The sequence below is a fragment of the Aegilops tauschii genome, chromosome 7, assembly GCF_002575655.3.
Source record: "Aegilops tauschii subsp. strangulata cultivar AL8/78 chromosome 7, Aet v6.0, whole genome shotgun sequence".
Taxonomy (NCBI): domain Eukaryota; kingdom Viridiplantae; phylum Streptophyta; class Magnoliopsida; order Poales; family Poaceae; genus Aegilops; species Aegilops tauschii.
Genome location: NC_053041.3, coordinates 580,799,005 through 580,826,183, shown reverse-complemented (window position 1 = coordinate 580,826,183; position 27,179 = coordinate 580,799,005). Strand labels below are relative to the sequence as shown.

The 27,179-nt window shown below is 50.2% G+C and overlaps 2 protein-coding genes across 3 annotated transcripts in view; one reads left to right on the top strand and one right to left on the bottom strand.

The window, feature by feature from the left end:
- The first annotated feature begins 7,283 nt into the window (after positions 1–7,283).
- Positions 7,284–9,446, top strand: LOC109752290 (dolichyl-diphosphooligosaccharide--protein glycosyltransferase subunit DAD1-like). Its single transcript, XM_020311185.4, has 6 exons — positions 7,284–7,479; positions 8,055–8,163; positions 8,252–8,299; positions 8,826–8,913; positions 8,993–9,036; positions 9,132–9,446. Exons 2-6 carry the CDS (start codon positions 8,083–8,085, stop codon positions 9,213–9,215), a joined length of 345 nt encoding a protein of 114 aa, XP_020166774.1. The 5' UTR covers positions 7,284–7,479; positions 8,055–8,082; the 3' UTR covers positions 9,216–9,446.
- A 1,050-nt stretch (positions 9,447–10,496) lies between these two features.
- Positions 10,497–27,179, bottom strand: part of LOC109752288 (tubulin beta-1 chain) — a 72,409-nt gene continuing 55,726 nt past the window's right edge. The window contains exons 2-4 of one of the 2 annotated variants that reach the window (XM_073505260.1): positions 13,173–13,699; positions 12,637–12,906; positions 10,497–11,433 (exon numbers count right to left, since the gene is read on the bottom strand). In XM_073505260.1, coding sequence (XP_073361361.1) covers positions 10,757–11,433; positions 12,637–12,906; positions 13,173–13,566 — 1,341 coding nt within the window. In that variant the 5' untranslated portion in view covers positions 13,567–13,699 and the 3' untranslated portion in view covers positions 10,497–10,756. Of the gene's footprint in view, positions 11,434–12,636; positions 12,907–13,172; positions 13,731–27,179 lie in introns of those variants that run through there. The other variant, XM_020311184.4, reaches the window with a different exon arrangement.

Sequence of the window (27,179 nt, the reverse complement as noted above, 5' to 3'; positions counted from 1 at the left end):
TGTGACTTTCATCTCCGACATCACCATCCGGTATGGCATACCACACAGCATCATCACCGACAACGGCACGAACTTCGCCAAAGGCGCCTTGGCCCGTTTCTGCGCGACGCAGGGCATCCGACTGGACTTAGCATCCGTTGCCCACCCGCAGTCAAACGGCCAAGTGGAGCATGCAAACGGCCTCATCTTGTCCGGCATCAAGCCCCGACTGGTCGAGCCTCTGGAGCGTTCGGTCGGCTGCTGGCTCGACGAGCTGCCGGCCGTCCTCTGGAGTCTGCGCACAACCCCGAACAAGTCAACCGGCTTCACTCCCTTCTTCCTTGTCTACGATGCCGAAGCCGTCATCCCGACGGACATAGAATTCGACTCCCCTCGAGTCACCATGTACACCGAAGAGGAGGCAGAAGAAGCACGACAAGACAGCGTCGATCTGCTGGAAGAGGGCCGGCTGTTGGCACTCAGCCGGTCCACCATCTACCAGCAGAGTCTGTGTCGATACTACAATCAAAAGGTCAAGCCAAGATCCTTCCAAGAAGGAGACCTCGTGCTCCGGCTGATCCAGCGAACAGCCGGCCAGCACAAGCTCTCGGCACCTTGAGAAGGCCCCTTCATCATCAGCAAGGTGTTCGGCAACGACTCCTACTACCTCATCGACGCTCAGATGCCTCGAGCACGCAAAAGAGACGACTCTGGCAAGGAGACAGAGCGACCATGGAATGCAAACCTCCTTCGAAGTTTTATAGTTGATACAGTATGTACCACGCCAACTTTTGTATTAAGTACGAAGACTCCAGGTCCCCCGAGAAGAGCTCGGGGACTGCCCTCTTTTATCTATATGATAAGTATTATGCCTGTCATTTGAGTTATTTCATTTATCCGTCCGGCACCGGGTTCGACCAGTCGACCCGAGGACTTGCCGCTTTGTACTATGAAATGCTTCCTGTAGCCGGAAAAGTAATGTGTTGGCACCTTAGCCTTCTCCTGCTAGAGGCCGCAGCTCGCAGAGCGACTGTTCGGTCGGCAGGAGCTGAGACGAAAAGGGTGTCTGCATGAAAAATGGCTAAGGACCTAAAGCATACACATAGTCCAAGCCGGCTTCTCGCCTCACCGACCGGCTGCCGAGCAGCCGGTCGGCCGGCTTCTACTTAACTTGCCAGAAAACTCTAGCCGGCTAAGTACTTGCCTTCCCGAAAGTGGCTAAGTACTTGACCCAGCCACAGTCTGCAGAGCGGCTGTTCGGCTAGCAAGACGGCAACCAAGGGAAGGCGGCAAAGGAAAAAAGCCAAAGAGCAGAAAGCAAGGAAAGATAGAACTCGGCTAAAATATTTACACGTCAAAAGGCCCTTGGCCGACATTCAACATAAGTTTGAAATACACCCCGCGGGTGGAATTGTGCGAAAATAACAAAGTTTGTTGAGACCGATAAGCAGGAAGAAGCAAAGGTAAATGGCAGCCTAGGAAGCAGTAGACGGAGTCGGCCAAATGGTGGAGTCGGTGGTGCCGGCTAGTTGGGCGGCCGGTTGGTCGGTCTCCAGTTGGTCGCCCTCAGCAGCAGCCGGCTCGCTCGGGCGTGGCTCGTTGCTGGAGGCGTGGTCGAGTTGAGGCTGGCCGTCCGCTCCGACCTCTGGTGCCTCCTCTTCACCTTCCTCCTCCTCTTCATCTTCTCCCTCGTCGCTGGAGTCGATCACCTCGGCCGAGTCCTCGCCATCCTCCGGGTTCAGCCCAAACCACTCCGGCGGCGCCTCAACACCGTTCTCGGCCAGCTCCAGGACGAAGATGCTGGTGTTGGTGTACTCGGCGATTGCCGCCGCTCGCTTGACAAGGTCGTCCTCCACTGCCACCAGCTCCTCCTGGGCTTCCAGTCAAAACATGGTCAACTGGGCTAGGTCTAGCCCAGGGTACCACGCCTTGACGAACTCCAAGGCCCGGCGCGCTCCGGCCCGGCCGAGGAGCCCTTCCACGCCTCAAGACGGCCGGCCGCCACCTCCAGCCAGTCGGCAGTCCGACTGGGAGTGCGCAATGCCGGCATGTCCGGCCACAGGGCAGCGATCGCCTGGGCGCCGACACGCTGAAGACGGCGCAGCATCCGGTGAGCCGGCCGAAGACGGGCCTCGATGCTCAGGAGCTGCTCGCTAAGGGTCCGGGGGCGTCGGCAGCAATCTGCGCACCTTCCGCCCTCCGTCCTTCGCGATCAGCTTCGATGGCCTGATTGGCGGCGTTAGAATGACCAGGGAAGAAGTCTGCCAAAACAGAAAGCAAAGAGCCAGAGTTAGAGGCGAGAGGCCGGCTCGGTCAGCAGCCGGCAGCTCAAAGAAGGAAAAAGAGGGAAGCTCACCATCAACTATGTCTTCGATCGCGCCAAAGCCGGCAGTCAGCATCGCCTCCTTGTCAGTCCAGGCGGAGCGTTCGGTCGCGAACTCGGCGAGGAGGCTGGTCTCCTTGTCCTCCGCCTCCTTCTGGCTTTCTTGAGAAGCTCCGCCTGCTCCGCCAGTTGCGTGACCAGCCGGTCACGCTCTTCGGCCAGTTTGCTGCACTCCATTTCCTTGGCACGAAGCGCGGTGTTGGCCTCGCCCAGCTGCTGCTGCAGGGTGGTGTTGGCCTCTGCAGAAGAGGAAAAGGACATCAACAAAGAAAGACGAAGTTGCCAGGAAGATCCGGCCCGACTGCTCAACAGCCGGCCCGAATCTCGGGGACTACAGCCCACGGGTGCGCCAGCGCGCCCCCGCGGAGAAAGAAGCTATCAAGTGTCAACCAAAAGAAGAACAGTTGCCGGGGAGATCCGGCCCGACTGCTCAGCAGTCGGCCCGAATCTCGGGGACTACAGCTCGCGGGTGCGCCAGCGCGCCCCCGCAGAGAAAGAAAAAGGCTTACTCCGGCTCTCCGACAAGTCGACGGCTCGTTGATCCGACTCCTGGACCTTGGAGTTGAAGGCGGACGCGCGGAGGTTGTGGTAATCCTGCAGCAAAGATATTAGTACTCGGAGCTTGCCAAATTAAAGTTCAGATCCGCCTGCTCAGCAGCCGGCCCGAAACACAAGAATTAAAAACAAAGAAGCAAGAAGCGTACCCGGATGGCCTCTCGCGATTCCAGGAACGCCTTGTTGCAGTGCTTGAGAGCGTCGGCCTCGGCGCGGAGCTTGGCTTGAACGTCCAGGATCGCCTTGTTCAGAGGGCCCGTCCCGCCTCCCCGCACCCACCCAGTGGGCGCGGCGCTGGTCGCCTCGGTGTCCAGGATCGAGGAGCTTGCAACGCCGGTCTCCAGCGGGCGTGGCGTCGAGGCCGCCTTCGCGAGCCGGCGGCGTGAGGGTGTGCAGACCCCGGGAGTCGGGCCTGTCACCATCTCGTTTCCGGCTGGTGGCGCCGGCGGGTCGACCGGCTGCTTGTCTCGCGCCTCCTCAGAAGGTGGCGGCGGGGGTACGATTACGTCCGGCATGGCGGTGTCGCTGCCGTCCCTCTCCATGATAGGGTGCTCGCCGCCGGCTTCCTCGGTCTGCGCCACGAACTCCGGTGGTGGCGGCGCAGAGTTCAGGGGGGACGACAAACATCGCCGACTGACGGCGTGCGGCTTCCTCGGCCTGCTTCTTCGCCGCAGTGGCGGCCTCGGCCTCCGCCAGCTTCCTCAATGCGGCGGCCTCCGCTCTGTCCGCCTCCGCCCTCTCCAGGCGGGCGGCCTCCTGCTCCTCGCGCGCCTCCCGCACGTTTCGCTCCGTCGCCTCCCGGAGGTCGGCGGCCGGATCGACCCGCCGGGTGGTGGTGGAAGTCTCCGCCGACCCCACGATGGAGGCGGCGGCCGACTTCTCAAGAGAGAGCGGGGCCCTAGATCAAGGGAGGCGAAGCAAAGAAACTCAGACAAGACCAGAAAAGGAAGGAGAAAGTACGAGAGGAAGATAGTACTTACGCGGAAACTAGCTGCGGCTCCTTCACCGCCTTGCGGAAGCGGATGGCTTTCGCAACCGCTTCATCCCGCTTGGTCACCACGGCCGAGCCCTTGGGCTTGCCGACTGCCGAACAGGCTCGGCGCGGCCCTGTGCTTTTTCGCGCCGCCTCGGGCTGCCGGCGCGTCAGACGAGCTCGCGCCCGGCTGATCAAACCCCGGCTGGCGACGCGGGACGACTTCCCCCGCGTCGTCGTCTGGCCAGTCCTTGAGGCCGGCTCCGAGCCCTGAGCCGCCTGCTGCGTCGCCTCCTCCCTCGGCGTCATCCTCCAAGGCCGCCGCCCCCAAGTCGGGGTCATCCACGTCGCTCTCTGCCCGGTCAGGGAGAAATTGACGCTCCGGCCCCGCGGCGCCGGCTGCCGGCTGGAGGAGGGAGCTCTGTTCGAAGAGCTGGTTGGTCAGGCTAGACAAACGGAACTCGGCAAAAGGAGAAAGAGAGAAGGAAAGGAAATTTACCATAGGCGGGCTGTTGGCGCGAGAATACGGCTCGTTGCTGAACCGCCACTCTTCCGTAAGCTTGCAGTTCGCAAGGTAGTTCACCATATGAGCTACCTCGGCGTGAGGCATCTCCTTGGTGCACAGCCGGCTGGGGTCCCGATGCCCGCTCATCTGACAGATCATGTGAGGGCGGCCCTGGAGTGGGAGCACCCGGCGCGCCACGAAGGCGGACAGCAAGTCGGGCCCGGTCAGGCCCTCCGACTGTACCAGCGTCCGGAGCCACGCGATGGCGGCGGCTCTGGAAGGCGACAGTGTTTTTGCCCGGTACGGCCAGTTGGGCCGCCTCCCGGCTGGCGGGCCGGCAGCGTAAGCCGACAGGTTGACCCAGTCGCCCTCCGCGAAGATGCTCTTCACGTAAAAGTATGACTGCTGCCACATCTTCACCGACTGGATCAGCGAGATGGGAGGAAATGGATTGTCGCCGCCCGGCCTCCACACCGCTATGAAGGCGCCGCATTAAGCCGGCACGCCCGCGACGACGGTGCCGAGCTTGGTGTAGAAAAACTCCCCCCAAAGCTCGATAGTGGGGAGGACGCCGAGGAAGCCTTCGCACAGAGTGACAAAGGCGGATAGCAGCACCACCGTGTTCGGGGTGAGGGTGGTGCGGCTGGAGGTGGTAGAATTCGAGGAAGGCCCGGAAGAAGCCGCTCGCCGGCAGGCCGAGGCCGCGCAGGCAGTGCGAGCGGAAGATTACCCGCTCGCCCTCCTCCGGCGCCGGCGAGATCTCCCCCTCCGGCACGAGGCGAACCTTCACATGGTCCTTGCTGGGCAGCCGCCGCGTCTGGCGGAGGAAGTCGATGTGGTCTTCATGAACTGTGGAGCTGTCCCAGGCTCCGGTGCGCGCCATGGGACGAGAGGTTGACGGAGACGAACTGCGGCGGCGCTTCGGTGGGGCTCGGGGCGCTGCGGCAGGAGGAAGAAGATGAAGGGAGAGTAAGGGTGGAGGGGGGCGCGTGCTTTGCCGCTCCCTCTCCTTTCCCTACTTATAGCCAGGGGCTATGAAGCCGAGGGGGTGGGCGTGGGATCGTGGGATTAATTGTGCCCACGACCCCACGTTCCCGCCTTTACCGCGTGGGTTACTGCGCGTAGTAACTCCACAGAGAAACCCAACCGCCCGCCTCGGCCACAGCGGGTCCGCTCGTAGGCCGAGGCCCGGTGGTGGCGGGCCCGGCCTACGGTCGCGTCCCATCACGCGCGTGGGCTGGCAGGCCGACCCGGCTGGCTGGCGCCACGTGGCACGCTCCCGACGGGCGGCGGGCCGAGAAGCTTAGCAAGCACGCCACCTGGTTCCCGACGATGCGTTCGAAATTCCTGAAAGCTCCGACTGGACGCACCCGACTCCTGCCAACCGGCTTCCCAGGAGTCGGACGAAGCTCCCTTCAGAGTACCCGGAGGAACAAACTGTTGAGGCTCTTCGGCTCCTCGGCCGCGGCACCTCACCAGCTTCGGGGACTACTGTCGGAGTAATGGGCCACGGGTAGCCTAACCCGAGCCCCAGAACCTTTCAAGGCATCGGGGCCGGCTGCGCCCCTCAAGACGTCAAGATGAAGCGCCGCCTTCTGATGACCGGCTGGCCGAACGGCCGACTGCTAGAAGACGGCCGCGCTTAAGAAGACGGCTCCGAGACGGACCGACTCCTGGCAGGCGGCCTCCAGAGAGGCCGATTCCTGGCAGTCGGCCCACGGTGCCCTCAAAGTCTGCGCCCCCATTAAGGAGACAAGACAGGGTGAGGCTACAGTGTAGCCCATCATCCCCGTATCCAGGGCCGGGCGAGGCCACAGTGCTCCGTACAGGCGGAGATCCCCGCCCGGCGCGCCACTGTTGCCACTCCGCCCCTGACGTCACACCTGTCAGGCAAAGCCCTGCTCCCACGACCGCCTGTCAGTGCGGCCCAAGGACGACGGGCCCTACCGATCAACGAGAGCCTGGAAGACGGCTAGAGCCCCACCAGCCGGACCCGAGGGAGGTCGGCCCCCAGCAGTCGGCCCGCCCCTTCCTCGGGGCCCACGCGCCATTAACCAGACGAGAAGCAGAGTGGCTACAGCAATCGCCCGCCAAGCGGCAGGACTGTGGCCACGCTCTCCTGACCAAGCCTACGTCATTAGCATCACGGCTACAATGATCAGCAGCCGACAAGACCCGCGAGCGGCGGGGGGGCATGTCGGCTCCGTACCAGACCAGTCGGCGGGGCCCACCAGGCGGCGTTCCCCAGCAGCCGGCGGAGAAGCCGGCGACCAAAGAGACTGACAACCGGGTCCTACACCCGGCCGGATTACTATTGTACCCCTGGGGGGTAGGCCTATATAAACCCCTAGGGCGCCCATGCAAATGGTTCGAACCTGCTAGGACTAGATTCACACCTAGAGGAGGAAAGAGCGTGTCTGCCTTCTTCCACCTCTAGCAAACAGCTCAAGGAGCACCATTGTACCACTAGTGCCTTAGTGACCATGCGGAGACCCCGCAGAGCAGGACTAGAGGTGTTATCTCCACGGAGAGCCCCGAACCTGGGTAAAGTCCGCTGGCGTACGTGTCTACGCCTCATCCCGCTTCCAGGAACCGGCGACGTTCTACTCGCTCCCACCATGATAAGCCATCCTTTGGCATATGTCGCACCCAACCCCCGACAATGACCGTAAAAGGTGGTTCTCCAACCTTGGCAGCAACTTTCTCCGCGAGCTCTCTCTTGGCTGTCAGTCCATCCGGCAGCCCCTTGACTCTCAGTCCATCCGGCAGCCCCTTGACTCTCGCCCACAAAGGTACTTTGTTCAGCTTGTACTCCGAAACATCGGTACTTAGGGGGGATTATTATTTTACCTAATTCCCTAAAAAATGTTTGGTGGGCTCAGCCCGCTAACGCACTCCACTGCGCAGACGGATTGCAGCCCAGCCCGAGCCCCACATCCTCCGCAATCTCCTTCTCCGTCTAGACGGAGCTGCGCCGGCGCTAGTGGCCCCCGATCTCTCTCTCTCTCTCTCCCCCTTCGGCGTCCACGAACAGCTATCGTGCCGCCGCAAGCCAGTGCCCAGCCGGCCCCTTCGCTGATTGAGGTGGGCGACGCTTCTCCTGCGGATCCATCCCTCCTGTCCTCTCTGCCCGCCCACCACCTCCGTCCGTGTAACGAATGCCCTTTTGGATTCTGAATGCTGATTGAGATCTCTGGTTGATGCATGCCACTGTCTTCAGAATCCCAAGTAGAAATTTATTAACCAAACACCCCCACAAAATAGTAAAAAGCATTGCAAACAAACACGCCCTCGGTTTTTCTTGCTGTAATTGATTTTCTTCCTAGTTATTGTCAGTCTGCACATAAAACTGCAGCCACATCTGAATTATACGGATTGCCAGTTAACTCTTTGGTCATCTGAATTCGTTTTGCCGATAGATGGCTCGGTGAGTCCATGAATTGGCATGCAAGTCCATAGTAACCGTACGCATTTCGATTCTTGCCCATCCGGTTCACAACAACGGTGTAAATCCGTAACGCTTACATGTGCATTGTCATTTTGAAGACAAAAATTACAAAATTTCCGATGCGTGCATGTCAGCTGCTAGGTTTTGATCTAGTCTTGCCACGGTGCTGGAAGATCTGATTGTGACTTGTTTTCTGTTTCATACTGGTTAGTTGGCTTGAAGTGCTCTGGTTCGCGAGGATGCCGAAGGATGCGGGGGATGCCAAGCTCCTGTTCCAGTCCCTGAACAAGGCCTACGCCGCCACGCCCACGAATCTCAAGGCAATTGCTATTCTCTCTCGTGTTGCTGTCAACCTGTGGCCACAGTCAGACTATCTGATTGCTGATCCTATTCTTAACATTTCTGCAGATCATTGACCTGTATGTGGTTTTCGCCATGGCGACTGCCCTTGTTCAGGTAATTTTTCGATGCTAAACTTCTTACTGAGGATATGTGATTTAGGATGGAGAAGTTAAATCTTACTTGAACAACTTCGTTTTTCGATAATACATGAGTGCAGAGAGTGCTGTCACATTATGAAATATCTTGTTCTAGTATAGCATGAGGGTTTGGAAAGGCAATGCCATGTTTGTCTATTATGCCACATTTCTCAATTTTGAATAGGAGCAGGGTATCAGCATTCAAAAATCTGCTGTACCTAGTACGTAGTCATCTGGCACCCAAATTTGTGCAGGTGTAAATGGCATGGATTGCTAAACATTTGTATGCCCTGTGATGTTTGAATTGACAGATGAAGTGTTAGTCGTTGTTTTCTAGGTGGTGTGTGTTATATAGTGTGTCCTGGCAAGATTATTAGGATCAGTGCAAGTTCCCTTTAAGTATGTGCGTTTGCTGACTAGCATTATCTTTATAAGCCATAAGTCTTCTGTTCACCCATAGTTACCAAAAAGCTGAGCCATTTGCTACTTATGTGACAAACCAGGTTGCTTACATGGGAGTAGTTGGGTCATTTCCCTTCAACTCGTTCCTCTCAAGTGTCCTGTCATGCATAGGAAGTGCAGTTCTTGCTGGTAAGAATTTCTTAACCCCCTCTCGATCCTGGTTACCCTTCCTTGGCTGCATGATATGAAACTGTCTGTGTTCTTGCAGTGTGTCTCCGTATTCAAGTCAACAAGGACAACAAGGAATTCAAGGTAACTCTACATTCACTGTTAGCGTTTTATCTGCTGCGATAGTTTGTTCTTTGGATTTCCAGCATAACGTTGTACGTCAAAACATTTATCTGCAGGATCTTCCTCCAGAAAGGGCCTTTGCAGATTTTGTCCTGTGCAATCTGGTGCTCCACCTGGTGATCATGAACTTCCTCGGATAAGCCACTCTCCTACGAGTTTCCGAGATTTTGTAGTGCCCTAATGCTTGAGACTGTCATCATGTTAGATATTCATGTGGTATCACACAACTGTCTGCGTGATCCGAGAGTGTCTCTATGAGCTATAATAATTCTGTGGACTTAGCATTAACAATGTATGGAAATGAGAACTTAATTTCTTTTGAGGGGGTGAAACTGGCAAGATCACTTCAATATGATCATTCTGCTTTACTATGCAAGCTGTTAAGGGAAATATTGATTGCCCGGATGGCCGCAATGCCTTCGAGCTCCAAACTTGAGGTTGCAAACATTGACACCTGATTTCTGTACTGAGTTTCATTTGCGTCGAAGAGTGAAATATTGTGTGGTACTGGATATCCAACTTCTCCATTCAATCCAAGATTACTTCAGTTTTATTACACCAGATTTTGGTATCCAGTTTTGCCTGTGTTGGATCAGTGTGTTTTGCTGTTTTCCTGGCACCATGAGTCACCATGGTTGTGGTACAAAATTTCCTGTTCTTGAACAGTTATGCAACTTCCTCGACCAAGCGCCATGAAGGGATACGTTTCCGATGCACACTTGAACAAAACAAAGCTGGCATTTTTTTTTTTTCATTCTCTCCTGTAATCTGATCTTAGTTGTGTTAGTACCAAAGTTCGACCAAACACAGCACATTATAAGAAGGCTCTGTTTGATCTTCTATGCCACGCACCAGTTCTGCTTTTGAAATGCCCTTGCAGTTTAGAGATTTTCCAAATGCATAAAGCAAAACAGATGCCACTTTCCTAGAAGACCAAAACTACATTGTGAATCAGATTTGCCAATCCAAAATAGCAGGAACTTCGTAGTATAAGAAACAGAGCCTATTAATAACCTTAAGCCTTAAGGCAACATGATATTAAGAAATTATAACAGAATCTATGTACTCCCTCCGTTACTGAATATAGGTCTTTTCAGAGATTTCAATGAGAACTGCACACATATGTATATAGACACATTTTAGAGTATAGATTCATTCATTTTGCTCCATATGTAGTCAACATTAGAATCTCTAGAAAGATTTATATTTAGGAACGGAGGGAGTATATAATAGCACTACATGAACCAACTGTCAGCCTACAGGCAAGTTCATTCCAAGATCGAATGAAGATCGTTGCCCATAGGTTGGAAGATCATTCAACCAAAGCACTATGAACTCCAGTTGAACCGCATTCCAAGATCCCAAGATGACAGAAGCATATTTGGCAACTTGGCCCAAAAATACTGGACACGAAACAGAGATTTTGCAGTCTAGCAACACTACTGAATAACACACCAAGCAGTCACAGTCAAACCTTACACCAAACGCTCATCACGACATGAGCATACACGACAACCACAGGTCCACATAACGAAAAAATAAGTCTGTCAAGGCAACACGACCGACATTTAGAACGGAAAAAAATAGCATCTAGCTATCATCACCTAACAGCACCACGAGCACTCCAACGACGTAACGAGCGATATAAGGCATATCCCTGGGAAGAAAGGGGGAAGCCCGCTTAGGCAGCCTCCTCATCCTCCTGCTCATCCTCATAGTCCTCTTCCTCCTCGACCGTCGCATCCTGGTATTGCTGGTACTCCGCCACCAGGTCGTTCATGTTGCTCTCGGCCTCGGTGAACTCCATCTCGTCCATGCCCTCGCCCGTGTACCAGTGCAAGAAGGCCTTCCTCCTGAACATGGCGGTGAACTGCTCGCTCACACGGCGGAACATCTCCTGGATCGATGTGGAGTTGCCGACGAACGTGGAAGACATCTTCAGGCCAGTGGGCGGGATGTCACACACGCTCGACTTGACGTTGTTGGGGATCCACTCGACGAAGTAGGACGAGTTCTTGTTCTGCACGTTCAGCATCTGCTCATCCACCTCCTTGGTGCTCATCTTCCCACGGAACATGGCTGAGGCAGTGAGGTAGCGACCATGCCTTGGGTCGGCAGCGCACATCATGTTCTTGGAGTCCCACATCTGCTGGGTGAGCTCGGGCACAGTGAGGGCACGGTACATCTGTGAACCCCGCGAGGTTAGCGGAGCAAATCCAACCATGAAGAAGTGCAGCCTTGGGAACGGGATCAGGTTCACAGCAAGCTTCCGGAGGTCTGAATTGAGCTGTCCAGGGAAGCGGAGACAGCAGGTAACACCACTCATAGTTGCAGAGATAAGGTGGTTCAGATCACCGACTGCAAACAATAAAGAAAGATGAGAACCAAGTGAATAAATTTATGAGCAGAAACAGAACAACAGATTAACTAATGTGGTATAGTAAGAATGTTCATCTTTTTAGTCCGCCAATATGAGCTTAAAAGGCTCCAGGTAACATGTGAAAGCAAATAATGATTCTAGTAATACCACCTACAAGGCTAGCACAAGCGACAGCATATGAACTAAACTATCCTTAATGGTGTTATAAAGGTAATGACATTAGTGTATACATGTAGATAATCAGTGGCATAAAAAATATGTACCGGAAGAACCATACAGAACAAACAGGTAAAGGTGTAGTATATTAGCTGGGGCAGTATATTAAGCATGCTAATCTTCAGTTAACCAATCATGAGCTTACATGGACAATAAAATACTTATTCAAGTAATCCCACCTACAAGACTTAACACAAACAACAGCTGAAGAAATAACACCCCTTTATGGTGTTTGCAGATTGCATTTACAAACATCACGCAGAGTGGTACACAATAATGGAAATGAAGAATCAGTTGTAGAGTGGTACACAACTTAGAACATAAAAGAGGTAAGAACCAAGCGAAACAATTTTAGCTAGTGCAGTGTATTAAGAACGTTACTCTTTTCAGTCCACGAATCATGAGCTTAAAATAAAAGGCCCCATTTCGCATGAGCAATCAAATACTGATTCTAGCAATACCACCTACAAAACTAGCACAACAACTACTTAAGAAATAACTATCCTTCATGGTGTTGAAGGTACTGAGATCAGTTTTTACATTTAGACAATCAGTGCCATAAAGCATATGTACCAGAAGATCCATACATAACAAACAGGTAACGATGTGTACATGTGCAATCGTATACTGTGACAACAAAATGCTGACAACCATGTTCACAAATTGCATTTACTGGACTCAACAATAGACTATTAGCTCAGTAATCCAAAGACTAACACCTGGAAATGGAGAACCAGTTGTAGGATGCTAAATACTCACAACACAAGTACAAGTTAACACCTACTGAGCATCATGTGAAGCATGTATGTGAGACTAAACATGAGTGAAGACATAAATGTAAACACTGACAGTGGACAACATAAGTAAGGACAACATAACAGTTCAGCAAGATGTCAATTACTGAATGCTGATACACGACTTATGAAAAATGCAGAAATGAACCTGGAGAGCATTTCAGCACTTACAGGTGGGTGTGGTAAGCTTGAGCGTCCGGAAGCAGATGTCGTAGAGAGCCTCGTTGTCAAGAACCATGCACTCATCCGCATTCTCAACAAGCTGGTGCACAGAGAGCGTAGCATTGTATGGCTCCACAACAGTATCAGACACCTTGGGCGATGGGAACACCGAGAATGTCATCATCATCCGGTCCGGGTACTCCTCCCTGATCTTGGAGATGAGCAGGGTGCCCATTCCGGAGCCAGTGCCTCCTCCCAGCGAGTGGCAGACCTGAAATCCTGCAGTGAGGAAGAGATGAATAATTACTTACGCATCTAAATCAGTTGCCACTGCACAAGTAAGCACAAAGTAGTCATTCAGAGAGAAATCAACGGCCCAAATTCCTAAATGGACTCGTAAATCCGTCAAATCTACGCCAAACATTTCAGATCTACAAGTTCACGGCGCCCGAAATGCGGAATAAATCACAGATCTACAGGCTAGATGCGTCTAGGGCAGAGAGAGGGCAAGCCCTCGCTCAGATCCGGCGGGGGGGAGCACGTACCCTGGAGGCAGTCGCAGTTCTCGGCCTCCTTGCGGACGACGTCGAGGACGGAGTCGATGAGCTCGGCGCCCTCGGTGTAGTGGCCCTTGGCCCAGTTGTTGCCGGCGCCGGACTGGCCGAAGACGAAGTTGTCGGGGCGGAAGATCTGGCCGTAGGGCCCGGAGCGGAGCGAGTCCATGGTGCCGGGCTCGAGGTCCATGAGCACGGCGCGGGGCACGTAGCGGCCGCCGCTGGCCTCGTTGTAGTAGACGTTGATCCGCTCGAGCTGGAGGTCGGAGTCGCCCGCGTACTTGCCCGTCTGGTCGATGCCGTGCTCGTCGCAGATCACCTCCCAGAACTTGGCCCCGATCTGGTTGCCGCACTGGCCGCCCTGGATGTGGAGGATCTCCCTCATGGCGGCGGGGCGGGGGGCGGCGGCGGGGCTAGGGTTAGGGTTCCGGCGAGGTGGGGTGGGGTGGGGGTTTTGGAGCGGGGATGGCGGAGTGGTCGAGTGGGGGGAGCGGGGTGGCGACCGGGGGAGTTTTTATCTGAGGACGCGTGGGTGAGGCTGGCAGCGTGGGCGCATTTCGAAATTTGTTCGCGTACTACAGTTTTTCAGTCTTCTCGTGGCAACCGCGTCGTCTGTTTGAAACCTTGATTTTAAAAAAATGGATTTTTTTATTTTAAGTTTGGAAAAAACATACCCCTCAAAGAAAAAAAATGTATGGAAAAAAACATAAAACACATGTTTTTTAAAGGGCTCATATCTATTACGAAAGTTTATCGGAAGTGCAAAGCACCCCTAATGTAATAGAAATTGCATCGACGTCCCGGGACCATTGAATGAACATCGTCATCGTCGAAACGAGTTGCCCCCGTACCGGAGCCTGTCTGATTTGTCGATGATAGCCGATGAAGTCTTCGTGCACTTGCCCATAAGGATCAGCGCCTCGGAGCCGCAGTTGTCGTCGTCGTTCAACCCTTGGATCGATTTGAAGATCCGAATGCCAAATCTCGTCGTCGCTTACGCACAACGAGATATTCTAACCTTGACGCCCTAGAAGTTGGCAGGAATCTACACCAGAGCACATTCTGATCCGTCTCGATGGATGAACTTGAGAAGGATCAAAGCCCAGAATAATGACCCGGAGAATAAGTGTCGTCATTCGTCTGAACGCCGCCCCTTGCAAGGACTAAAACTCTAAGATATCTACTAGCCGGAGTTGAGGCACCAGGATTCTCTTCCACACCATTGGTTGTCGGAGCGACAGACAGAGGGGAAGCAAATCCATGGGATCGCCCGCGGAGATCCCAAGGCCAAAGGCTTTGCCCTAGTTGTCTTGCAATAGGGAAATGAAGATGTTAAAAAAATGGTTAAAAGAACATACCTTTGTAAAAACATATGTTTTTGGGTGGGTTGGACCAAACATATGTTTACAAACAAAGTGTGACCTAGCATGCAAACATGCCTCGTGGAAAAATATAAAGGTCTCTTTGATTCACAAAAGTTTCAAGGCCTCTTTGATTCAAGGAATTTCCTCCTTCATCTGCAAATTTGCCCAACTTATTATCGAACGACGAATCAATTTGATTAGTACAATTGGATCAATGTCCGTCTTTCTCTCGAATACTATGTCATTTCTACATCTTCGAATGATCCAATATAGCAGCAACACCGACCAGTACCATTCATTTTGAAAACTTTCAAGCTATCTACCAAGACACACATTTAAGCTATCTATGTAGATCTTAGATTGAAACCACACGTAAAAAGGCTCCAAACCAGCCTAGCAACAAAACATCCAAATAAGTGATGCTCAATGCTCTCATCATGACCACATAACACACAAATTTTATTGTCTTTCGACTCCTTTCTTGGTTGTCTCTAGTTAAGACCTAAGATACTATTTTTAATCATCAACCAAAGAAAAACTTAAATTTTTGGTGGAATTATAATCTTTTGCATTTTGTGGGAATCCATTACCTATCACAACTAAATGTCTACGGTGAGATTTGAGTGAATACACCATCAATAGTTGCCATCCACTTTAGTGAATCTTTATTATCAGACATTTTAATCTCACCAGAGCTCAACTTGAGACTATCACGGAGAGGTAAAGTATCACCCACAGGGTCCTAAATTTTAAACCCTCCCATCCTTTTTGTAAGGCATTAGCCACAAAAATTTTCTGATCAAGGAATGCGAATTGTTTCCTTGGGACAGACGAGGCGGGTGACCAACAAACCCTAGAGGTCCAGATCGAGGGGCCTGCTGTGGAGGCGCTGGAGGGTTGTTGTGGGGCGATCAAGGAGATGTGCACTCAAGCGGCGACCTTCACAAGGTAGTGCGTGACGCTGGCGTTGGTGAAGCCGGTGGTGGCCGGAGGCATCCAGCGTGGAGATCCTCGTCGGTGGTCCGGCTTGGCTGGATCATCAGAAGAGGGCGTCTGTGCACAGTCCTAGACGGCGGCGAGCTTGACATCAACCCGGACATGTCATACAACGACATGGGTGATTTTTTTCCAGCCTTTCTTGAGAGTCTTCGTGTTTAGTTTGGGTCGGTGAAGCAGCAACATAGCCCCAGGGTAGGAATAATGGTCTCCCCATCCTATCCCTATTCGGTTGGTGTGTGTTTCGCCAGCGAAGGGTGTGTGGAGCCATGTCTGGGTGGGTCTTCTGGGACCCGGCCGGTTTAGGTTTACGGTGGTTCCATTTGGATTGGGTCGGCTTTCTTTGCCTTCAAAGTTTTACTGACCCTCACCGATGTTTATTTTTTGCCTCCGGGGCGGCGATTTGCTTCACGGATCGCGGCCGCCTCTCCTGCTCTGCATTGACGACTTTTGGCCCGCTGCTTCTATGAGCTCCCAGGTTTCAAAAAGTGTGCTCCACCGCGGAGGCCCAGATGCGGCATCAAACTATGCTCACTCTGCGTCGCCGGTGGATGCAGGAGGAAGAAGACTTCGGCACTCCCAAGATTTTGGATGTGTGTCTTTTCGTTTTCTTTAAGGGTATATTGTAATCAAAGCTCCAACTATATAACCTCGAATGGGATATTTTGAAAGATTCATCATCAACCCATCAGTCCTTCCCGAACCTTGTGTTCTTTTCGTTACCCACTTTCTTACGGTGGCTTTTGAATCTGCCCAGTTATGATGCGGCAGCGATCATACCGAAGGAAAAGAGGGCAGCAAAGCCTACCCCTACCACGAGCACGCATCACGTGTGCCAGCAGCCGTGAGCACCAATCAGGCAGTCACTGAACTGCATCCTTCAACCACCTCCGAACCAACAAGGGAACATCGGGTGTGCCCGCGAACGCGGGAACAGCATCCATCACCGCCCGTTGAGCTGTCCGTGTCCCCAAGATTCGGATTTCCCTCCCATCTGCTAGCTAGGCATCGCATCAGACTTACTCCACCGCTGTTAATTGTCTATCCTCCACCGCTGCGTCGAAAAATGCAGTTGCTGCCGGCCGATTCGTGCATATGGCAAGCCTAGACGAGGACCCAGCGTGTAACTCAACGAAACCGATGCATGGTGCTTGGGGTTCATTGATCCAAGCGTTGAACGCTTGTTCAATGCCAAACGAGAACCGCACGGGTCAATTCAGCACCAATTAAACCACTTATTACGCATCGGTAACTTGATCGGTTTCATCTTGACCTGCGTATAAAATCGGCTTAATCTCGCCTTGCAGCTCCACACACCCCCTACGTGGTCTCAAGAAGGTCTCAGCCAACCGAGCGCGCGCAGCCAGCTACCACAGCAAGCGGTACAAAGGCGTCGTCGGCCGAAGAAAAATGGCGATGGCTCGCGCCGTGCTGCTCGCCGCGCTCGTCCTCTGCGCCGCCTCCGCGCTGGCGCACGCCGGCCGCGTCATAGAGGAGGGGGGGCGGGGGTCCGGCCTCGAGGCGGCGTCGTCGTGGCTGCAGCCGCCGGCCGAGGCTCCGTCGGCGTACGCCGGTGGCGTAAAACTGGGAGGGTTCGGTGGCGGCTTTGTCGACTTGCTGGGGTACGTGTTCAAGTGGGCCAAGGACGCCTTCGCCGCCGCCCTCGGATGGAAGGTCTAATGTGAAGCCGGCCGGCATTCGTCCTCGCCGCATCGGTCGTGCTCTCCGCCGTCTCCGGTAGCCTGGTCTGTGCCTTGGACGGAGAAGAAAATAATAACGGTGCACGCATGTGCTGGCCTCCTTGACTGATTATTCACTTGCACAATAGAGCACCCTCTCTTTCTCGTTTGCATGCTTTGTCTTTCCGGCGTCGTTGTCACTTGTCAGTGCCGATCATCAATAAGATGATTTTTTTTATTTAACGTGCAAGGCAAGAGCACCCCCGATTTCAGAAAAAACAAAAACAAAATGGTCCTGTTTATAAGGAAAACTAGGCCAAAAAACAAAAACAAAATCATAAACACACACACAGGGGAATAAATCAGGCCAAAACCCTGCAACCATGCCGACATCAGCCAACTCGGTCCACTGCCAACAATAAGAGGATCATGTAACGCCACACACCACTTTGTTCCCAAACTGGTTTCACGTTGGCTCTGCCGCACTTTGTATGTTGTGAGCTTGAGATGTTGTTTCATTGTGTTGTTTTCTGAAATTTCACTCAAGTAACCGAGGCGTTACTGAGGTCAACTCTAACGCGGTCCACCAAAACCGATACCATCGAATATCTGCGGACAGGAGTAGGGGCGGTCATTATCCGATCACATACAACAAATGGCCACTTCTAGTTTTTTTTTCTTCTATAACCAGACCACTCAAAACAATCAAAGATAAAAAGCACAATTTTTAAGCAAATGAAAGATAAATATTCCGATGCAACAATGCCTAATAAGTATATTACAATCTAAACATAAAATACCTCAAGTTTGAATTCAACCTAATCGGACCATATTCTAGTTGTCCATATGAAACATCTAAAGATACTCAACTAGATCATTCTACAACTGCTCATGAGCTCCTTGATGTCGAATTTCGATGATGCATTTGGGTAAAATCCTCAAATGTCGCCGTATTCTGCTCTGGAAACTGGATAGGATTACCCACATTTTGAAAATCCAGACCATGACAAACTCCATCACCCTCATCCTCCAGAATCATGTTGTGCATGATCACACAAATTGTCATCACATTCCACAATGTCTCTGCGTCCCATAGCTAGTTTAGCATGTCCGCGAACAACTGCAAAGCGGGCTTGAAGCACTCCAAATGCCTCTCCACATACCTTCTAGCAGTTTCTTGTTTTGGGGCAAAGTGACATTTTTTGTTACACTTTGGTTTTGGAGATGGTCTTGACAAAATTCGCCCATGGAAGATAGATACTATTACAAAGATAGCAACCCATGTTGTACCCATGACCATTGATGGTATAGTTGCACTTAGGAGCTTCGCCCGCACATAACCTTGCAAATAATGAAAACCTTTGCAACACGTTGATGTCATTGTGAGTCCCAGACACACCAAACAAAGTGTGTCAAATCCAACGGTCATCTGATGCAACAACTTCAAGAATGACGGTAGGCTCTTTGCAACGGCATTGGTATTGCCCTTGTTGAGTATATGTGTAGTTCTTCCTTCCAATGCCTGCAATCCAGGGATCCAAGCATACATGAAAACCCTCTTTGCTTGTCACATTTTCATGAGCCTTGGTGTGCCTACGAGAATTGGTTCTCTCAAGTACTCCTGTCTAGACACCTTCACCGCCGCAATAACAAATGTCACCATGGCTTTGGCGCCATGTGCTTCCAGACACCGGGGGTAATTGTCCCACAAATATACGGATGTGCCATAGGCAAGCAATCCTCGTTGTAGCAGTGCATTTTTGGTAACCAAAGAACCCAAGCATTCTTCTTCGGTGTGAAGTAATCATCATAGCCTGGACACCATGGTAGAGGTGATCATACACTTACCACCGCATCCGAAAGCGACGACAGAACTATGACTCAGAAGAGCGTATTGGGGGCAAAGTAGTCATCAACCAACATTACGTACCCCCATGCCCTATTCCGATTCAACACTCCATGTCCCTTTCTCGAACACTTGTAGTTGAAAACATGCTCCTCCACATGCATTGCATCTGCAAGAACCGCCCTCATCATCGCCATTTCAACCTCATATTCCTCCTCTTCATCCGAAAAAGACGACATAATGTACTCGGCGTAGAAGTCATCGTCTGAATCCATCGTCTTTCTTCAAAGTAAACAACGTGAACATCAATTCTTTTGGCAATGGCATTTGACTGAACACTTGTCGAGCGTGGTATACACTGAAGGAAATATGCCCTAGAGGCAATAATAAAGTTGTTATTTATATTTCCTTATATCATGATAAATGTTTATTATTCATGCTAGAATTGTATTAACCGAAAACTTAGTACATGTGTGAATACATAGACAAAACAGAGTGTCACTAGTATGCCTCTACTTGACTAGCTCGTTAATCAAAGATGGTTAAGTTTCCTAACCATAGACATGAGTTGTCATTTGATGAACGAGATCACATCATTAGAGAATGATGTGATTGACTTGACCCATCCGTTAGCTTAGCACTATGATCGTTTAGTTTATTGCTATTACTTTCTTCATAACTTATACATGTTCCTATGACTATGAGATTATGCAACTCCCGAATACCGGAGGAACACTTAGTGTGCTATCAAATGTCACAACGTAACTGGGTGATTATAAAGATGCTCTACAGGTGTCTCCGACGGTGTTTGTTGAGTTGGCATAGATCGAGATTAGGATTTGTCACTCCGATTGTCGGAGAGGTATCTCTGGGCCCTCTCGGTAATGCACATCACTATAAGCCTTGCAAGCAATGTGACTAATGAGTTAGTTATGGGATGATGCATTACGGAACGAGTAAAGAGACTTGCCGGTAACGAGATTGAACTAGGTATTGAGATACCGACGATCGAATCTCGGGCAAGTAACATACCGATGACAAAGGGAACAACGTATGTTGTTATGCGGTTTGACCGATAAAGATCTTCGTAGAATATGTAGGAACCAATATGAGCATCCAGGTTCCGCTATTGGTTATTGACCGGAGATGAGTCTCGGTCATGTCTACATAGTTCTCGAACCCGTAGGGTCCGCACGCTTAACGTTCGATGACGATCGGTATTATGAGTTTATGTGTTTTGATGTATCTAAGGTTGTTCGGAGTCCCAGATGTGATCACGGGCATGACGAGGAGTCTCGAAATGGCCGAGACATAAAGATCGATATATTGGAAGGCTATGTTTGGACACCGGAATGGTTCCGGATGAGTTCGGGCATTTTCCGGAGTACCGGGAGGTTACCGGAACCCCCCGGGGTGTCAATGGGCCTTATTGGGCCTTAGTGGGAGAGAGGAGGTGGCGGCCAAGGTGGGGGCGAACCCCCAAGCCCAATCCGAATTGGGAGGGGGGCCGGCCCCCTTTCCTTCTCTCCCTCTCCCTCTTCCTTCTTCTCCTACTCCAACTAGGGAAGGGGGGATCCTACTCCCACTGGGAGTAGGACTCCCCCTTGGTCGCGCCATTGAGAGGGCCGACCCTCCCCTCCTCCACTCCTTTATATACGGGGGAGGGGGGCAATCATAGACACACAAGTTGACAGTTGTCTTAGCCGTGTGCGGTGCCCCCTCCACAGATTTCCACCTCGGTCATATCGTTGCAGTGCTTAGGCGAAGCCCTGCACCGGTAACTTCATCATCACCGTCACCACGCTGTGCCGATGAAACTCTCCCTCGACCTCAGCTGGATCTAGGGTTCATGGGACGTCACCAAGCTGAACGTGTGCAGATCGCGGAGGTGCCGTACCTTCGGTGCTAGGATCGGTCGGATCGTGAAGACGTACGACTACATCAACCGCGTTGTCATAACGCTTCCGCTTTCGGTCTACGAGGGTACGTGGACAACACTCTCCCCTCTTGTTGCTATGCATCACCTAGATATATCTTGCGTGATCGTAGGATTTTTTTTGAAATTACCGCATTTCCCAACAGTGGCATCCGAGCCAGGTCTATGTGTAGATGTTATATGCACGAGTAGAACGCAAAGAGTTGTGGGTGATAATAGTCATACTGCTTACCAGCATGTCATACTTTGATTCGGCGGTATTATTGGATGAAGCGGCTCAGACCGACATTACGCGTACGCTTATGCGAGACTGGTTCTACCGACGTGCTTCGCACACAGGTGGCTAGTGGGTGTCTATTTCTCCAACTTTAGTTGAATCGAGTGTGACTACGCCCGGTCCTTGTTGAAGGCTAAAACAACAAATTTGACGAAAAATCGTTGTAGTTTTGATGCGTAGGTAAGAACGATTCTTGCTAAGCCCGTAGCAGCCACGTAAAACTTGCAACAACAAAGTAGAGGACGTCTAACTTGTTTTTGCAGAGCATGTTGTGATGTGATATGGTCAAGACATGATTATATAAATTGTTGTATGAGATGATCATGTTTTGTAGCATAGTTATCGGCAACTGGCAGGAGCCATATAGTTGTCGCTTTATTGTATGAAATGCAATCGCCATGTAATTGCTTTACTTTATCACTAAGCGGTAGCGATAGTCGTAGAAGCAATAGTTGGCGAGACGACAACGATGCTTCGATGGAGATCAAGGTGTCAAGCCGGTGACGATGGTAATCATGACGGTGCTTTGGATATGGAGATCAAAGGCACAGGATGATGATGGCCATATCATATCATTTATATTGATTGCATGTGATGTTTATCCTTTATGCATCTTATTTCGCTTAGTTCGGCGGTAGCATTATAAGATGATCTCTCACTAAATTTCAAGGTATAAGTGTTCTCCCTGAGTATGCACCGTTGCGAAAGTTCATCGTGCCGAGACACCATGTGATGATCGGGTGTGATAAGCTCTACGTTCACATACAACGGGTGCAAGCCAGTTTTGCACATGTAGAATACTCGGGTTAAACTTGACGAGCCTAGCATATGCAGATATGCCCTCGGAACACTGAGACCGAAAGGTCGAGCGTGAATCATATAGTAGATATGATCAACATAGTGATGTTCACCATTGAAAACTACTCCATCTCACGTGATGATCGGACATGGTTTAGTTGATATGGACCACGTGATCACTTAGATGATTAGAGGGATGTCTATCTAAGTGGGAGTTCTTAAGTAATATGATTAATTGAACTTTAATTTATCATGAACTTAGTACCTGATAGTATTTTGCATGTCTATGTTGTTGTAGATAAATGGCCCGTGCTGTTGTTCCGTTGAATTTTAATGCGTTCCTAGAGAAAGCTAAGTTGAAAGATGATGATAGCAATTACACGGATTGGGTCCGTAATTTGAGGATTATCCTCATTGCTGCACAGAAGAATTACGTCCTAGAAGCACCGTTAGGTACCAAACCCGCTGCAGGAGCAACGCCAGATGTTATGAACGTTTGGCAGAGCAAAGCTGATGACTACTCGATAGTTCAGTGTGCCATGCTTTACAGCTTAGAACCGGGACTTCAAAGACGTTTTGAACGTCATGGAGCATATGAGATGTTCCAGGAGTTGAAGTTAATATTTCAAGCAAATGCCCGGATTGAGAGATATGAAGTCTTCAATAAGTTCTATAGCTGCAAAATGGTGGAGAATAGTTCTGTCAGTGAGCATATACTCAGAATGTCTGGGTACCACAATCACTTGACTCAGCTAGGAGTTAATCTTCCAGTTGATAGTGTCATTGACAGAGTTCTTCAATCACTGCCACCAAGCTACAAGAGCTTCGTGATGAACTATAATATGCAAGGGATGGATAAGACGATTCCGGAGCTCTTCGCAATGCTAAAGGCTGCGGAGGTAGAAATCAAGAAAGAGCATCAAGTGTTGATGGTCAACAAGACCACTAGTTTCAAGAAAAAGGGTAAATGGAAGAAGGGAAACTTCAAGAAGAACGGCAAGCAAGTTGCTGCTCAAGTGAAGAAACCCAAGTCTGGACCTAAGCCTGAGACTGAGTGCTTCTACTACAAAGGGACTGGTCACTGGAAGCGGAACTGCCCCAAGTATTTGGCGGAGAAGAAGGATGGCAAAGTGAAAGGTATATTTGATATACATGTTATTGACGTGTACCTTACTAATGCTCTCAGTAGTGCCTGGGTATTTGATACTGGTTCTGTTGCTAATATTTGCAACTTGAAACAGGGGCTACGGATTAAGCGAAGATTGGCTAAGGACGAGGTGACGATGCGCGTGGGAAATGGTTCCAAAGTCGATGTGATCACCGTCGGCACGCTATTGTTGGGGAACGTAGTAATTTCAAAAAAAATCCTACGCACACGCAAGATCATGGTGATGCATAGCAACGAGAGGGGAGAGTGTTGTCTATGTACCCTCGTAGACCGTAAGCGGAAGCGTTATGACAACGTGGTTGATGTAGTCGTACGTCTTCACGATCGACCGATCCTAGCACCGAAAGTACGGCACCTCCGTGATCTGCACACGTTCGGCTCGGTGACGTCCCATGAACTCATGATCCAGCAGAGTGTCGAGGGAGAGCTTCGTCAGCACGACGGCGTGATGAAGGTGATGATGAAGCTACCGGCGCAAGGCTTCGCCTAAGCACTGCAATGATATGACCGAGGTGGATTATGGTGGAGGGGGCACTGCACACGGCTAAGAGATCAATGATCAACTTGTGTGTCTATGGGGTGCCCCCTCCCCCGTATATAAAGGAGTGGAGGAGGGGGAGGGGGCCGGCCTCCTAGGCGCGCCCCAAGGGGAGTCCTACTCCCACCGGGAGTAGGATCCCCCCTTCCCTAGTTGGATTAGGAGAGAAGGAAGGGGAAGGAAGGAGGAAGGAAAGGGGGGCCCGGTGATAACCCACAAGTATAGGTGATCGCAACAGTTTTCGAGGGTAGAGTATTCAACCCAAATTTATTGATTCGACACAAGGGGAGCCAAAGAATATTCTCAAGTATTAGCAGTTGAGTTGTCAATTCAACCACACCTAAAAGACTTAATATCTGCAGCAAAGTATTTAGTAGCAAAGTAGTATGGAAGTAACGGTAATAGTAGCAAAAGTAATATTTTTGGGTTTTGTAGTGATTGTAACAGTAGCAACGAAAAAGTAAATAAGCGGAGAACAATATGTGAAAAGCTCGTAGGCATTGGATCAGTGATGGAGAATTATGCCGGATGTGGTTCATCATGTAACAGTCATAACATAGGGTGACACAGAACTAGCTCCAATTCATCAATGTAATGTAGGCATGTATTCCGAATATAGTCATACGTGCTTATGGAAAAGAACTTGCATGACATCTTTTGTCCTACCCTCCCGTGGCAGCGGGGTCCTAGCGGAAACTAAGGGATATTAAGGCCTCCTTTTAATAGAGTACCGGACCAAAGCATTAACACATAGTGAATAAATGAACTCCTCAAACTACGGTCATCACCGGGAGTGGTCTCGATTATTGTCACTTCGGGGTTGCCGGATCATAACACATAGTAGGTGACTATAGACTTGCAAGATAGGATCAAGAACTCACATATATTCATGAAAACATAATAGGTTCAGATCTGAAATCATGGCACTCGGGCCCTAGTGACAAGCATTAAGCATAGCAAAGTCATAGCAACATCAATCTCAGAACATAGTGGATACTAGGGATCAAACCCTAACAAAACTAACTCGATTACATGATAAATCTCATCCAACCCATCACCGTCCAGCAAGCCTACGATGGAATTACTCGTGCACGGCGGTGAGCATCATAAAATTGGCGATGGAGGATGGTTGATGATGACGACGGCGACGAATTCCCCTCTCCGGAGCCCCGAACGGACTCCAGATCAGCCCTCCCGAGAGAGTTTAGGGCTTGGCGGCGGCTCCGTATCGTAAAATGTGATGAATCCTTCTCTCTGATTTTTTTCTCCCCGAACACGAATATATAGAGTTGGAGTTGAGGTCGGTGGAGCTCCAGGGGGCCCACGAGGCAGGGGGCGCGCCTCCCACCCTCGTGGACAGGGTGTGGGCCCCCTGGCCTTGATTCTTTCGCCAATATTTTTTTATTATTTCCAAAAATAATCTCCATGAAGTTTTAGGTCATTCCCAGAACTTTTGTTTCTGCACAAAGATAACACCATGGCAATTCTGCTGAAAACAGCGTTAGTCCGGGTTAGTTCCATTCAAATCATGCAAGTTAGAGTCCAAAACAAGGGCAAAAGTGTTTGGAAAAGTAGATACGACGGAGACGTATCAACTCTCCCAAGCTTAAACCTTTGCTTGTCCTCAAGCATTTCGGTTGATAAACTGAAAGTGATAAAGAAAAACTTTTACAAACTCTGTTTGCTCTTGTTGTTGTAAATATGTAAAGCCAGCATTCAAGTTTTCAGCAAAGATTATGAACTAACCATATTCGCAATAACATTTAGGTCTCATGTTTACTCATGTCAATGGCATAATCAACTAGCAAGCAATAATAATAAATCTTGGATGACAACACTTTCTCAAAACAATCATAATATGATATAACAAGATGGTATCTCGCTAGCCCTTTCTGAGACCGCAAAACATAAATGTAGAGCACCTTTGAAGATCAAGGACTGACTAAACATTGTAATTCATGGTAAAAGAGATCCAGTCATAGTCATACCCAATATAAATTAATAATAATGGATGCAAATGACGACGGTGCTCTCCAGCTGGTGCTTTTTAATATGAGGGTGATGACTCAACATAAAAGTAAATAGATAGGCCCTTCGCAGAGGGAAGCAGGGATTTGTAGAGGTGCCAGAGCTCGATTTTAAAGCAGCGATAAATAATATTTTGAGCGGCATACTTTCATTGTCAACATAACAGCCAAGAGATGGCGATATCTTCCATGCTACACACATTATAGGCGGTTCCCAAACAGAATGGTAAAGTTTATACTCCCCCTCCACCAACAAGGATCAATCCATGGCTTGCTCGAAACAACGAGTGCCTCCAACTAACAAGAGTCTCGGGGGAGTTTTGTTTGCAATTATTTTGATTTGATTTGCTTAAAGCATGGGACTGGGCATCCCGGTGACCAGCCATTTTCTCGTGAGTGAGGAGCGGAGTCCACTCCTCTTGAGAATAACCCGCCTAGCATGGAAGATACAGACAACCCTAGTTGATACATGAGCTATTCGAGCATACAAAACAGAATTTCATTTGAAGGTTTAGAGTTTGTGCTATCTCTTGAGCACTGCGTTGGTTTTCCCTTGAAGAGGAAAGGGTGATGCAGTAAAGTAGCGTAAGTATTTCCCTTAGTTTTTGAGAACCAAGGTATCAATCGAGTAGGAGACCACGCTCGAGTCCCGCGCACCTACACAAACAAATAAGAACCTCGCAACCAACGCGATAAAGGGGTTATCTATCCCTTCACAGTCACTTACGAGAGTGAGATCTGATAGATATGATAAGATAATATTTTTGGTATTTTTATGATAAAGAGAACTAAAGATGCAAAGTAAAATAAACGGCAATAGAAATAGCTAAGTGTTGGAAGATTAATATGATGGAAAATAGACCCGGGGGCCATAGGTTTCACTAGTGGCTTCTCTCAAGAGCATAAGTATTACGGTGGGTAAACGAATTACTGTCGAGCAATTGATAGAATTGAGCATAGTTATGAGAATATCTAGGTATGATCATGCATATAGGCATCATGTCCGTGACAAGTAGACCGAAACGATTCTGCATCTACTACTATTACTCCACACATCGACCGCTATCCAACATGCATCTAGAGTATTAAGTTCATAAGAACAGAGTAATGCTTTAAGTAAGATGACATGATGTAGAGGGATAAACTCATGCAATATGATATAAACCCCATCTTTTTATCCTCAATGGCAACAATACAATACGTGCCTTGCTGCCCCTGCTGTCACTGGGAAAGGACACCGCAAGATTGAACCCAAAGCTAAGCACTTCTCCCATTGCAAGAAAGATCAATCTAGTAGGCCAAACCAAACTGATAATTCGAAGAGACTTGCAAAGATAACCAATCATACATAAAAGAATTCAGAGGAGAT

What these genes read in the sequence shown, in the direction of transcription:
- LOC109752290 (XM_020311185.4), top strand. Translation starts at nt 8,083, where the DNA reads ATGCCGAAGGATGCGGGGGATGCCAAGCTCCTGTTCCAGTCCCTGAAC. An exon ending in TGGCGACTGCCCTTGTTCAG is followed by an intron (nt 8,300 to 8,825) that starts GTAATTTTTCGA and finishes GTGACAAACCAG; the next exon opens with GTTGCTTACATGGGAGTAGT. An exon ending in AGGACAACAAGGAATTCAAG is followed by an intron (nt 9,037 to 9,131) that starts GTAACTCTACAT and finishes ATTTATCTGCAG; the next exon opens with GATCTTCCTCCAGAAAGGGC.